This window comes from Dipodomys ordii, unplaced genomic scaffold (assembly GCF_000151885.1).
Source record: "Dipodomys ordii isolate 6190 unplaced genomic scaffold, Dord_2.0 Scaffold117, whole genome shotgun sequence".
In the NCBI taxonomy this organism is placed as follows: domain Eukaryota; kingdom Metazoa; phylum Chordata; class Mammalia; order Rodentia; family Heteromyidae; genus Dipodomys; species Dipodomys ordii.
In genome coordinates, this window is record NW_012267333.1 from 5313698 (window position 1) to 5329390 (window position 15693).

The 15693-nt window shown below is 33.9% G+C and overlaps 1 protein-coding gene across 1 annotated transcript; it reads left to right on the top strand.

Annotated features, from left to right (window-relative positions):
• Nucleotides 1–11205: 11205 nt before the first annotated feature.
• On the top strand, nucleotides 11206–12150 carry LOC105995450 (olfactory receptor 10AG1-like). Its single transcript, XM_013029163.1, has one exon. The coding sequence runs from the start codon at nucleotides 11206–11208 to the stop codon at nucleotides 12148–12150; it is 945 nt and encodes a 314-aa protein (XP_012884617.1).
• Nucleotides 12151–15693: the final 3543 nt, after the last annotated feature.

A 15693-nucleotide genomic window follows, 5' to 3' on the forward strand; every position in this document is an offset into this window, starting at 1 on the left:
GGGGGAAGGGGGAGGCTGGGAAGGGATGTGAAGGGTAAACAAAGGAGGAGGCTGCAATGCTGAGTAAGAAATGTACGCATTATCCTGCCCATGTATTGTAACCCCTCTGTACAGTATGTTCACAAATAAAATAAAATTAAAAAAAAAACTTAAAGAAATGTACTCATTACCTTGCTCATGTAATTGTAACCCCTCTGTACGATATTTTCACAATAAAAAACTTATTAATAATAAAAATTTAAAAAGATAGGATTTTAGAAGAACATTATAAACAATAAAACATTAAAACATGGACCAGTTACTACAAAAAGTTTGACTATAATTCTGCTTGAGTATTTCCAGTGTATGGTTCAATTTTAATGTTTGGCAAAAATGGACCATTTATTATTACAAATGCTATTATTTAGTATAATTTTAATAAATAATATTGTTATTATATAGTAATAACACAAATATTACATCTTACTCAATGCGGTATTAATTATTCACCTGAATTAAATTGTTTGCATTACAATGTAATGTCTAGGAAGTTAGCACGGATAACCTATTAGGTTTTACAGAGGCAAGAATAGTAAATCTTCCACATTTTCTTTCAAGGTAGCTCAGAAATCAATTCTAACTAGAACACGTACACCTGAATTATGTGTTTATCATGGAGAACTAGTATGTCTACAACTTATCTCTTTCTCCTAAATCACTCCTTTTCTCATAATTACTGTTTTTTGCTTATTTACCTCATTTTGTCATTTCCATTGTGTGAGTGTATGTGGGTTCATGTACATGACTCTATTGGAGTGCTATTTATAGATTTTTATTACACTTCTTACTTGTTACTGGATAAATATCTCTAGAGCTAGAGTATAAATTTATTTTGCTATTCACTGTTTTATTTACAGTACTGGACACATTCTTTCACAGAATTTAATCTATCAGCATCCTGTTAAGATTGAGTCTTTAAATTATTTTCTTCAGTGAAGTAATCCTCGAGTTGTAATACTTTTTAGCTAAATTAAGGCCCCACTCTTAGGTTCAGATTAAGCTGGTCTTACCTGTGCATCAGCATGCATGATTTTAGGGTTGGCTTGTCCAAGTCAGGAGATGTGGGAACTGTTGTCACTGCACTCATACATGAAGAAGTGGCTTTTCCTGAATCTCAATACCATCAAGGTCACATCCATATTATGGGATAAATGGTTTGAAATTAAAAGGAACTAATAATATAAAGGAGACACTCCTGCAACCATGCATTATGACTGTTAAAATCTGGACATGCATCAACTTATTAGCTTCAAATACTCATATACACATACACATATATAAGCCTACAAATATATATTCATATGCATATGCATATACACAGGAGTCAGCTACAATGTATTTATAGGTTGCATATCCGGAGAAGTTTCTGTTTTTGAATATTATATTGTCCTTTAGATTTTGCTAGACAAACAACAAATGTTCTTAAACTCTCCCATAATTTTGTTAATGTGTTGATTAACATTTTGATTTTAGAGACTGTTTAAATGCTGTATCATCATCTCATCTAGGAGAGATAGGAGGTAAGTAGAGAGAGAAGCAGTAGGAAATTAATTCTTTCTATGAAAAAGAATTTTGAATTCATGCTCTATGAAGTCATGATATAAAGTATGTCCATATTTTAGCATTGCAAAATACATGCATGTATTGTCATATGAAAAGGTAGCAAATGAACATGCTCTTATATGATTTCAGAAATGACCACAAATCAGTAATTAATGAAGTTATTGTGAAGTTACTATTTCAACATTAAAAAAAGTATCTTAAATATTAAACTGTCCTGTGATATTTTAATTATATTTCAATCACATTCATTTCAATTATTCAATATAGATAATATATATGGATTATTCAATATAGATAATATATATGCACAATATTTGAAACAGGATAGACTTTGAATATCGAAGAGTAGATTAGAAACTAATTTCAATAACACTCATTAAAATTGTGCTGATTAGTTATATGCAATTGCTTTTATGAATTATCTCCAGACTTCATATGTATAAAATAATTAAATGTAAGATAAAGACATAGTAATAAATTAATATTTCACTGATATTAATGAAAAATGATGATAATCTATTAGCTTTTTATTTCATAAAGTATTTTTAATTTGGGAGTCATGTGACCATGTAATGATAATATTGAGAAAACATAATATTGATCTATATCAGTTTTTAGAAACTGGAAACATAAATGATTTTCTTTAAATTTTTTGTAATTGGATGATATTTCACAATCCCAAACCTATAGTTAACTGCAGAACTAAACTTGTTTTAGACAGAATGAGGTCACGCTTACCTATTTCAACCAGGATTAAATGAAATACTTAGCCTTTATTGACTTCATAAAGTATGTAAAAGTAAAAAGATTTGTTTTAAGATCAGGCAAATTGCGTTAGGTGAAATGGTATCTTAAATGTATTTTTGTCAGAACAAAAGATGTTCTTTATGTACAAAGTCTTCTTTGCCCTGGGGATCACCAACTCCTATCCCATGTCACCTTCTAATTGAACTAGGCCATTCTGCCTGTCACTTAGGGAGTTTGGCACCACGACCAAAATGTGTATAGCCCTAATATTAGTTTTACCATTTCTCAACCTCGCTTTTTCCTTGTGATCATAAAAGTCAGGGAAGGAGTGGGTTGAAGTGGGAAGGCGAGAATGTTGGCACTGATCAAGAAGCATTGTATTCATAAACTGGTTGGTTAAACAGTGATTCTTGTATATTACTGCTTTAAAAATAATTAATTAAACCAAATATATAAAAACAGATCTTCAAAATACTCTTTAATACGATGAAATTTTGCAATATCTTAAACTAGAATCACTGAACACTGAAATGTCAGTGTTGTAAATTAGTCCAAACAGTTTTCTGATCTCCAACATCAAGTTTTTATGCCACAAACACACGCTAGCCAGGCCGAGACTATCATCCCCCAGAATATGGATGAGGAGATGAAGTAACAGACAGGCACTCTTACTTATTCTCTTTTAGGTATACAAACTGCACAATTCTCATATACCTATTCCTGTAAACTTTAATCACTAGTACATACCAAGCTGGAAGAAAGGCTACAAAGGGTTAATGCCCTGAAGAATTGCCACAAACCCAGGTAGGACTCACTATTTCCTTTAATAACGGTCCTCAGCTGTTTAAGTATAAGTTGAAAGTAGGAACTATATCAAATGAGCAATCCAGGACTATATCCAGAATTCACTATCCTCATTCATTTTCAATTACTATTACATAATAAGTCAACATATGTTCCACCCACAGAAACAGGTGGACACATGCTTACAAAATTCATTGGCAGACCATGTGTACTGAAGTCTCAGGAAACAGGAATAGATGGATATAGGTTGCAATATTAATGAATGGATAAAAAATATATCTTAGGAGTATCACGCACACATATCGATAGCTGTCCTCATTCAAGGGTCAGATATTTACTCACTTATTTTGATTCTACTTCATTGTTCTTTCAACTGTTAATATGTAATTGTAGCAGCATTCATAAGAGTTTTAATTTGAGTTTTAATAAAGTTTAAACATGTTAGACAACTTCCATTTGATTATCTATTTGCTTGTTTGGATTATATTAGTTTTATTTGCTTGTTTGGATTATATTAGTTTTATTAGGTGTGTTGCATCTCTACATGTGATTATTTGACTCATTTATATCATTTGGTAGGTTGTTGATCCAAATATTTTGTATATTTTTCTATTCAGATCTTTCTTCTTTTAAAGTCAGGATTTGGTAATTCATTGTATAATTCTGCTCACTTTTTTCTATATGAGTGATTTTTAATTGTTTCCTGGTCTGTATTTTAATTCTTTCCAAAGTGTAAATATATGAACAAATTCTTTATATTTGATGCATATGTATATTATTTAATGAATTATATCTTGGAAATTTACAGCTCTTGTCTAGTCGAAGTCACAAAGAATAACTCCTATATTTCATAACAATACTATAGGATGAACTTTTAATTCTATTCTAATATTAATTATGAGTTATTTTTTATAAGTATGAATTTTAAGATATATCAGTTTCTCCATATGTACATGGTGATGTGTGTGCATGTTTTCAATTCTTCCAATGTCATTTTTGTAAAATTTTCATTACTGGTGTCAAAGGTTCTCAAGTCAAAAATAATAATATCATCAAACTTAATTGTAGAATAGGTTGGGAAAAGTTATAAAATATGACAAATTTTCCAGTTGCAACCATTCAAAAAATCCAGAAAACACTCACAATCTACTACATTTTAGGAGATGGCCAACCCCACCATCTCTCAGCTACAATGGGATCTGCCAACAATGTGCAGACCATGAAGATGGGCAGCAATGTGATCACTACTAAAACCAGGTTACTTAAAATTTTCTATCATCCTTATCAAAACTAAAAACTACATCACTGGAAAGCATTAATAAAAGAACACTATTAAAGTGATCCTTTCCTTTCCATATTAAATGTATGAGTTCAGAATCGAATGCAAACAATACTGGAATGGGACACAAAAACTACCTGGATAAATCCCTATGTATTTGCAGTGTTCTTATAGACTGAGTCAAAGAGTAAGTGTGCAACACAATCCAGAGAAGTCAAGAGAGGTAACCCGCAGGTCTAATGAGCTATCATTTATTTTGTTTTTATTTGAAAAAAATGCTAAAAAATACAGTTATGTAAGTCAGGCAAAGAGTAAAAATGAAGGTTTTAAAATGGTTTTTATTACAAAGATGTGTACTGAAGGGTTACAGCTGCATAAGTCATGTAATGAACGCATTTCTTTTTGAACAGTGTTACTACTTCCCTCCTTTTCTCCCAGTAATTTTTCCTTCTCCACTCTCCTTCCTTGCAAGGTGCATAGTTTATTTGCAACATAGTGTCAAGTTGAGGATCACTGCTGAGTTAGTTCACCCTTTGTCTCTCCATTTCTGTACTTCTTGCCTAAAGATTTTAAAATTTGAAAGCATCTTGCTAGTTGCCCTCACCTACATCAGCAAAGAGTCAAAGATTTTCCTGGCTCCACACATGTAAGCTGAACTTCACCAGTGGTCTGTGGAATTACATTGATCAATGCGATTATAGAGGGCAAGTCAGTCTTCTAAGTATAAAAAAGATAATTAAAAGTTTCTTTTAACAAAAATTGCCATGCAGAAACCCCAACAACTAAAAAGCACAAGGATCAGAGACTCAACAAAACAATGATAAACAAAGTAATAATAACTGTGATTGGGGATCAGTAGAATGTAGAATTCCTTTCATTTTCATTTTAATTTTTTTCTTTAATTTTTAAATTGCTGTTTTTCCAGAAAGTATGTCATATGTACAAATAAGCTGTAAAGCGTGATTATGTATGAAGAAGACAACAGAAAAAATTCATAAGCAATGGAATCGCTGGTTCTGGAGTGAATTATCAGAGATGACCAGAACCTTCTATTTCTGTACAGCCCTAATTTTCAGACCAGAAGTATTTTCCAGGTGGACTAGTTGAAGGGATACTAGCATACTTTTTCCTTCTGCTAAAGTTTGTTAATAGGACAAAAGTTTATATTTGGATATTAGAAGACAGACAACACTAAAAATTCTATCACAGAAAAAGATATCACTCATTGGCTATTCATCTAACAAAGTATTATGCAATTATATTAAATGTCTATGGGCATATATATACGAGCTAAATTTTAAATGCAAAGAACAATAATCCAGTCAATAAAGGGGGGAAACTAACAGAATAGAAACTTTTTGAAAGAACAAATAGCCAACGAATACGTGAAGAAATGATCTACATCCTTAAAATGAAGTAAAAAGGAAAAGTATAGATGACAGAGCCTGTGTCTATTTGATTACATAGGTATGAATGATAAATAGTTTCCTTTTATACTCATTTCAATCGAGTTAAGCTTGAACTGATCCTCACCCTGCTATGCTTAAGAGTTTATTTTTTGTTAAGTTTTGTTTTCTTACACTCAACTGCCGTAAATGATAGCAAAGAGAGTCTGGGCTGCTCTCATGGAAGCTCTAATGGCAATTTGGTTTCCTCTCTTCCTGCTCGCTGTGCCCTGATGTGCAGTTGTACCGAAGGGTTTGCTGGAAATTTGCCTGTCCTTTCAGTTGGAATATCTGAATGTGAGGAGCTTAGATTTCTTGTTGAGTGCTCCGTCCTTGTCCTTGGTTCCACCTGCTGAGGAGTAATGAGGCTTGCTGGCCAGTGCAAGTATGGATAAGCGAGAGTCACACTGATGATCCAAGCATAGGCTCTACAGCCCTAAAAATCTTGTATCAGTGTCTTCAACGGCTGAAAATTTGACTTGTTTTCCCTAGATTAAAGCAGTGAGTTTTCACATGTTAACATGTGATTTTTTATTTCGCAAAGAGTAAGTAATTGTATTGTTGTGAACATTCACTGTCCCCAGATATTTCTTCAATCAAGTCCAGTGCTCTACCACTTGAGCCACACCTCAACATCTTATTTTTATGTATTTTTATTGTAAAAATATTGTAGAGAGGGGTTACAGTTACATGAGCAAGGTAATGAGTACATTTCCTGTCAAGCATTGTTTTTCCTCCTTTTTTCCCCTACCATCCCTTTCCTTCCCTCCCCACCATCCCAACTCCCCTCCCCCCCCCAAAATTGTAAAGTTCATTTTCAACATAATGTCTTGTACATCTCATTGTTACAATGAGACAACCTGTATCCTTGTTTCAGCATTTTGTTATTTACCTTCCCCTCCCCAAATTAGAAAAACATATATACAAGATGCAGGGTATCAATATCAAATGCAGTGAAAACAGGGGTTATACCGTGGGGGAGGAGCATACAAGAGAAAAAAATCACATAGTACATTTTAAATATCTTTGAAAAAACAGAAAAATAAAAAAATCCACTTGTGTCCCTATCTTGAGGTTCATCTCACTTAACATCATCTTATCTGGTCATATGTACATAGCTATTGACCTTTTCTGCTTGTCCTAAACTTATACTAGTTACTGCAAATAAGGGAAACCATGGGACCTATGTTTCTTTGGGCATGGCTTACTTCACTTAATATAAGATTTTCCAAGTCTTTCCATTTCCTAACAAATGGGGCAATGTCATTCTTTCTGATGGAGGTATAGAATTCCATTGTATAAATTTACCACTTTTTCTTGATCCACTCATCTACTGAGGGGCATCTGGGTTGGTTCTATATCTTAGCTATGGTAAATAATGCTGCAATAAACATAGTTGTGCTGGTAGCTTTAGTATAGCCTTATTTGTGATCATTTGGGTAAATGTCTAAAAATGGGATTGCTGGGTCATAGGGGACTTTTATATGGAGTCTGTTGAGGAATCTCCATAGTGCTTTCCAAAGTAGTTCAACATCTTATTTTTGATGATCATTTAAAAAATGGAAGGGAGTCTGGAGATTTAAAGAGAAGTAGTATGGTTACATAGATTTTTTTCTTTCTTTCTGTCCTTCCTTCCTTTCTTTCTTCTTTCTCTTTGTCTCTCTGAACTAACCTTCCCAAATGGCATGCAGAATTATTCAGTTCAATTAGACTGTTGCACAATGAGGAGTATCTAAGGGAAAGAAATTGTGAGTATATAAAGAACATTAGTTCTGAGAAGAGAATCCATTTCAGACAAACTTTTCTTCTACATCAAATGAAGGAAATTTATTAATATAAAAGAAATCTTTATTCACCTTTCTTTTCTTTGTCTGAAACCAGGAAAAAAATGAAAAGGTGTTCTATTAAGTCTCCATCGAAATCAGTAAGCAGGAACTATTTTTGTCTAAGAAAGGTTTATTTTTATAAGCATTTGTATGATTGGCATCAATAACTAATATTTCAATTTATCAAGCTTACAAAAATAACATTATTGATTGGTAAAGTCAGATTTCTTTTTACTTTCCTACATTTATTGTAAATTCACATAATAACAAAGTATATACTCTTGCTGCATATTGAACCAATATATTAAACGTAAGCATTATGTTAAACATAATTATCATAAGATATTAACATTTTATTGATTGATAATTAGGTGTTGAATATCTATTTATACATATATCAAGGGTGAGGAGAGTATTTTATTCAAGCACAATTTTGCATAGTAAATGACAAAATACTGAATGGGTCTTGCTTATACTTTACTTATCAAAGATGTGGGGGGGTATTGATTATTGTCCCTGTATTTCTGTCTAGATTGAATATGGATGGGCACTGGATAAAATGTGATGAACGTTCTATAGGAGAACAGCAAAAGGAGCATCTTCCTGTCATCTTACATAGCATCTAAGTACTGTAATTTATTGGGTTTTGATTTGTGGCCCTTTTACACAAACAATTACAGCATGTTTGGCAGAAGTATCTACTTGTTGTTTTGCTTTGTTTTTCTTTGTACTGGATGTGCAAAACTTCCAATTGCAAGACGCTGTGGAATCTTTTAACATGCTGTGCCTCCTGTAATGAGTAAATTAAGAGACCCTGGACCATTTATTTCCTCATCGCCCCAGTCATTTGAGTTCACAATCCTTTGTCGCAGCTTTACTTTTCAAATAACCGCATGATAGTGTTTCCTGTGTTAGGTACTTGGCTGGGTAATAATGCCAGGCCAGAACTTCTTGCTTCTAAGTAGAATATTAGACTTCACCCCATTTCTCTCTGACTCCATCTTCCAGTCCTCTGTCCTCACTTCTTCGATGATATCATGCTACAACATTGTATTTTTATAATTGTTGTTTTAGAGGTGTTATGCAGTGAGGTTACCTTTACGTATATCAGGTGATAAGTATGTTTCTTTCCTTTTGCTTAGTCTCGTCTGTTCCCTCCTTCTCTCCTATTCCCTCCCTCCCATTTCTGTCCGTGAGTTGCATGGTTCACTTTCATCAATGTCCAGTGCAGCTGATGGGCCCCAGTGCAGACTTTTTCATGGCTTTCCACTGATTCTGTGCCCTCCTCCCACTTTCCCTCAGATGTGCACGTGCATTTACCATATATGAGGTAAAGAGTACAGAATCATCTAAAAATCCTCAGGAAAACTAAGAAGGGGTCCTTTGTTTCCCTATTTTGGGAGTTCTTTTCAATATGTGTGTTATCATATATAAATATGAAGGGATGCTTGTGTATTAAAATTTGGTGCTTTTCTCCTAAGATTAACCTGTGTAAGGGCGTCTTGCTTCCTGTTTACTTTGTCATATCTCCTTGCATCTTAAGCATTGGCATATTCAGGAGAACATATGCGCCTATCTCTCTGATCTTGGCTTACCTCACTCAACATGATTTGCTCTAGTTTCATCTATTTACCACTACGATGTTTTTTAAAAGTCTCTGAACTTCAAATGTAATTGAGAGAATTTTTATAATCAATGAATATTATGCATATTTATAATAATACGTTTTGCTATAACCATTTGGCTTTTGTTCACTATGCTACCTCCCTATTGGTGTCTATTTCTGACCTCTGGGCAATCAGCTTTACATTCATAGGACTTTACTCTCTTTGAACAGGTTTTGCCCTATCAACTTCCAAATTACTTACCATGTACTATGGATTTTTTTTCCCTCACAGCCAGTGCAATGAGACGAAATCTACTATGGTAAAAGCTAATAAAACTACAGCCTCTCACTCCCTGAAACTACAGCCCTTCATTCCTTGAAACTACAGGCCCTCACCCCCACCCAGGCATCTCCTTGAACAGACAAACAGACACACCGGTAAGCTTTATTTCATATGAAGCTGTATGTGGGGCTGTGTTGTGACTTTGAAAGACTATTAATGACTAGGAAAATGGTATTTGACTCATTAATATTCATCCAATTATAGAATAAATCAAATTTTGTGAGGCAATATGCCCCTTGTGCATTGCAAATTAAATGTAGAGATTACCAAAAGAAAAGATGTAATGGGTATAGAGAAAAACCAAAAGGAAGATGTAATGAGTATGGGGAAAAGACAGAATGACAATAAATCATCACACACTTAAACACACACACAAGCTTGAGTGAACGCACACACTGCAAATGATTGAATGGAGTGAAAGAGGTCAGGATAAGCAACTATAAATGAACAGTTGAATGATTGAAGGCAGTCCCAGAGAGGAGCTGTGGTTAATGCTTATTTCATATAATAAAATCATGTAATTCAATTCTATACATTGTTTTCAAATTGATTTTTAAACTTCCTAAACCTGAAACATCTTCATATCTTACAGTAAAACATGTTCTCTCCCATTATAAAATCTAAATTATGTCCACATATTTCATACATATTACATATACTGAAATAAACTTTAATACTTAAGAAAAATAATAATTTAGCTCTAGATATGATTTCCTCATAATAAAATTGCCTAAATTTGCCTAGATTCGAAGCAAAAACATTGTAAAAGGCAGAGCAATAGAGGTAAAAGATCAACTGCATTCATCTCAAAGTTTAAGTTGATACCTACAAGATTTACTTGAACAGGAAAATAAATTTTGAATTAATAATAACAGAAAAGCCAAGTGCTGATGGCTCACCCTTGTAATCCTGGATACCCAGAAGGCTGAGATTTGAAATCTAAGCCGGGAAGTCCATGACTCTTATTTCCAAAAAACTACTCAGAATAAGCTCAAAATGGATCTGTGGCTCAAGTGGTAGAATGGGAGACTTGAAAAAAAGAAATTCAGGGGCAGAGCCCAGACCAGGCCCTGAATTCAAACCCTAGAACTAGCACAAATACAATAATAATAATAATAATAATAATAATAATAAGAAGAAGAAGAAGAAGAAGAAGAAGAAGAAGAAGAAGAAGAAGAAGAAGAAATAGAAAAAATGGTGAGGACAGATTCATGCCACCTTAAAGAAAGAAATCATTGCTATATTGAAAATTGATTCCGATTTTGGCATTTGGGAATTGAGATAAATACCAAATTTAAAATAATATGTTATCCTATAAACAACATATAAACATTGTATAAACGTTCTAGGTCACATGTCTCAGAAGGGGCACATGTTTTCTGTGCAGATTTCTATTACTGAGTTCTACAGTCAAACAATTTTAGATAACAAAAATTGATGTTTACTTTCCTAAAGAGAATTGAAAAAACAACACTGACCTCTAACTTTAGATTATGCAGAGTTAAGCAATGACCATGAACTGATTTGCCTGTCTGATGAAATCATTCCCACAGATGGATCTTGAAGAGGTAAATACTGAAAACAATGTCTCCACACTGAAGCAATTTGTCCTACTGGGATTCTCTGACTTTCCAGGTCTCCAAGCATTCTTCTCTGGGGTGTTCACCATTGTTTACCTAATCATCTTAATTGGGAACAGTCTTATAATTACGATAACCAGATTTGACCCTGCACTGAAGAAGCCTATGTATTTTTTCCTGGCACACTTTTCTTCCATGGAAATCTGTTATGTGTCAGTCATTCTTCCAAGAGTTCTGTTTAGCATTTGGACTCAGGATGGGACCATATTTCTTCTGCACTGTGCCATTCAAATGTGCTTCTTCCTTGTATTGTCAACTGCTGAAAGTCTCCTCCTCGCTGTGATGTCCTATGACCGCTATGTGGCCATCTGTAACCCTCTCCACTATTCTCTCCTCCTGAACCCAAAGAAGTGTGTTCAGCTGGTCATTGGCTCCTGGCTCAGTGGTATGCCCATCCAGATAGGACAAACATGTCAAATATTCGCTCTGGATTTCTGTAGTTCTCATCAAATTGACCACTTCTTCTGTGACATGCCCCCCATCCTCAGGCTAGCCTGTGGGGACACTTCTCTGCACGAACTGTCTGTCTATGTAGTAGTTATTTTGGCTGGTGGCATCTCCTTCATATTAATCATTGTTTCCTACAGCAAAATCATTTCCACCATTCTGAGGCTGCCAAAAGCCAGAGGACCTTCTAAAGCATTCTCCACATGTTTCTCCCACCTGCTGGTTGTGGTTTTATTTTATGGGTCTGCTACCATTACCTACTTAAGACCAAAGTCCTTAAATTCTTCAACAATGGAGAGATTGCTCTCTCTTTTCTATACTGTGGTGACCCCCATGTTCAACCCATTGATATACAGTCTTAGGAACAAGGAGGTAATTGCAGCACTCAGAAAATTGTTCCTTAGAAGATAGTTCCATGGTTTAGATGAATGTGTTTATTCATCAATTTATCAAAGAAACCTTTCAAGTGTCCACATTTTCTTGTTGAAATACTAAGCATTTTAACTTATCATAGAATTTGTTTTATATTTAAATCAAACATTTATTTTGAGTTAACTGTCTTTGGTCATATGGTAGGGAAAGTCACCTAGCCACAATAAATACATGCTTAAATTTATGCTTTCTTACCAAATAAAATAGCTATGTATTTCACATTACCCATGCAAACACATTGTCAGAATTTAAAATGCTATGTCTTGTGGTTTTAGATTAATGGAAATGATTTCACCTAAATACACACAAATGTATTTTCTTATATGATTTTTGTGATCTTACAATACAAAAAGAAGTCACCAGTGATGTTTAAATACTAAGTGTTCATTGAACAGCTACACTGATATGTACTTTAGGAAAATTCATTGCTATAGAACTCTGGAAAAATCTAGCAACTTGGTAAGCATAAGATTTTATATGTGTGTGTGTGTGTGTGTATTTCACTGATTATGAGTCAAACTACAATTCTTTGATAATACTATCAAGAAAATTGCTATAACTGTAGTTTTTAACCCACTATCTTCCTATGGCAGCACTTGATAGAACATACCTGTTCTATATGGCTCAAGTGTTTTCACAAAGAAACATAGGTCCCATGGTTTCCCTTATTTGCAATATCTAGTATATGTCTGAGTCAAGCAGAAAAGGTCAGATAAGGTGATGTTAGGGAAATTAACCCTAAGATATGTATTCAAATGTTTTTTTTCTTTCATGCGATTGTTTCTAACACATTTATAAGATTATTTGTTTGTTGCTTTGTATGTCCCTCCCCCACAGTATAACCCCTGCTTTCACTGTATTTGATATCAGATGTCGGTATAATTTGTAGAGGGGAAGGGGAAAAACAAATCATTTAAATAGGGATACAGGTGGACCCATTGCAACAATGAGATGTGCAAGTTGTTATGTTGAAAACGAACTTCACAACTTTGGTGGGGGGGGAGGGGGTGGAGAGGATTGGGTTGGGGGTTGGGGGGAGGATCGGAAGGGATGGGAAGGGGAAGCGAAGGAGGAAGCTACAATGCTTGATAAGAAATGTACTCATTATCTTGCCCATGTAATTGTAACCCCTCTGTACAGTATTTTCACAATAAAAAAGATTTTCCTTCCATTTTGCTATTGTCATTATAATTTACTTTTGAAAGATATTCCAGCTCTTTATTAACATGAATCTGCACAGCTAGTGATATGTACTCAAATTTATGAGTAAATTATGAGCCAAATAAATGACAATGTTTTATCTCTAGATTACTTAAATTTTACAGTTGCATTGAATTAGTTTATATACACTTTCTATCAATTGATATTTTGTTGTCTAGTTTGTCTATTATCTAGTTTATTGGTTTCTTACAAAATGGATAATATAGAAATAAACTATTATCTAGTATACTATTTTATTACTGTTAGTTATCTATTCATTTATCTAAAATTTACCATACACTAACAATTTAAAAAGTGTTTAAAATTATGAAGTCTTCAAACAGGTAGTATCAAGAATATTACCAAGAACTAGTGGCGCATGACAATAATCCTATCTATTCAGAAGGCTGAGAACTGAGGTTTGTGGTTCAAAGCTAGCCTATACAGAACAGTCTTTTCAACTCATCTCTAATTAACTATTGAGAATCTAAAGTGGAGCTGTGATTCAATTACAACACTAGTTTTGAGTGCAAAATCTATGGAACAGAGCCAAGGCTCTGAGTTTAAGCCCCAGAACAGATGATCATTGGGGGACAAATGGTATTCAACTTCTCCCTATTAGCTTGAAAATGATTTTTTAATCTGCACTTGGGTCACCATTCAACTATTTTTTACACAGCTCCTAGGGATGGCTCTTGCCAAAAGGAAAACAAAACAGAGCATTTATGAAAGGGAAGAACTGGGATGGTCTCAGGATAGAGCAGAATCCCACAGTAGTAATGGCTCTTAAACTCTGAGCAAGAATTACTCAGACTCTTTTTGAGATTCTAATATTTGTGTTTTAAAAAATTTCTTAACCTGTCATTTTACTATTTCTTTTCCTAAAGTATCAATTCTCATACAACTCCTCACAGCCATATACCAATGATTTCTTTTCTGGTTTGTGAGAATACTGTAAACTAGTGCTTGTCATCATTCTATCATCCTGAAACCCCTCTCTATATATCTTACACTTTGCTGAACTACCCAAAATCAAAGCATACATATATATGTATATATACATATATATTATTTATATGCACACATATATACATATATAGAAAGAATGTATAAAATATCACAGGATATTTATATACTTGGGGATTTTGTAACATGATAGAGTGATACAAAAGTGAGTCCCAAGAGTATGTCACTTATTCCAGGTTAAATGCATAAAATAATTATGAAGTAAATCAAATCAATTGGACAAAATTAAAACAACTGGACAAAATAATGACCAAATTAGCCACCAGCTAAGAGGCTGTAAGTCATACCTTATCTTGTCCAGATCTCTTTAAATGGCTTCCAAATCCTTCTCTACTAACTTTTACCTTATAGTCTGAAAAATGTTCACATTTGCCTGTTTTATAACCCTTTTAGCTTTGATTTCCATTTATCTCATTCTTACATCAAAACATTGCTAAACTGCCTCTCTCTCATTAAACATTTTCATGACTCCTCAAGAAAAATGTTTCATAAGAACATTTTCTTCAAATGTATTCTTGAAATGTTATATCTTCAACTGGGTGCTGGTGGCTCATGCCTGTAATTCTAGTTACTCATGGGGCTGAGATTTGAGGATCATTGTTGAAAGTCAGCCAAGGCAGAACAGAAACCTTAGCCAGTCAAGGCAGGATAACAGAAACATTAGCAAATACATGTTGCAAAATCCAACCACTATCCAGATACCAAGTATTTCCATGTTAAGATGTGAGAACTGTGTCTTGAAGTCAACCTCAGAAGACAAGTCTTGAAGATTCTTGAAGATTCTAAAAACCAACTAACCACTTAAAAGCCAGAATTGGAAACTTGGCTCAAATAATAGAAAGCAAAGCAAGCCATAAGTGAAAACATCCAGCAATAAGTCAAAGCTCAGAATTCAAGACCCAGCATACCCCTCTCTCTCTCTCTCTCTCTCTCTCTCTCTGTCTCTCTGTGTCTCTCCTCTCTCTCTCACAAACACACACACACAATTAATTGTCATAAAGTGCCATCAGTATAAGCCAATGACAAAATTTAGAAGCCCCAGGACTCAGAAAGTAATATTACTTGACAAATATTGCAAGTCAAAACATCAATTCTGTTTTCATGAACTTCAGCCATTTGTTTCCTAATGTATTTTTAAGACAATTGAAGAGTCCTTTAAATAGGAAAGTACAGTGTGGATATTAAAATAAATTATAAAGGGTTTAAAGAAGTGTGAATAATAAATGTATGAGTCATGATTTAATGAATAAATCTAGTATATATAAGTATAGTTACAAATAATAGTTTTTTTAAATT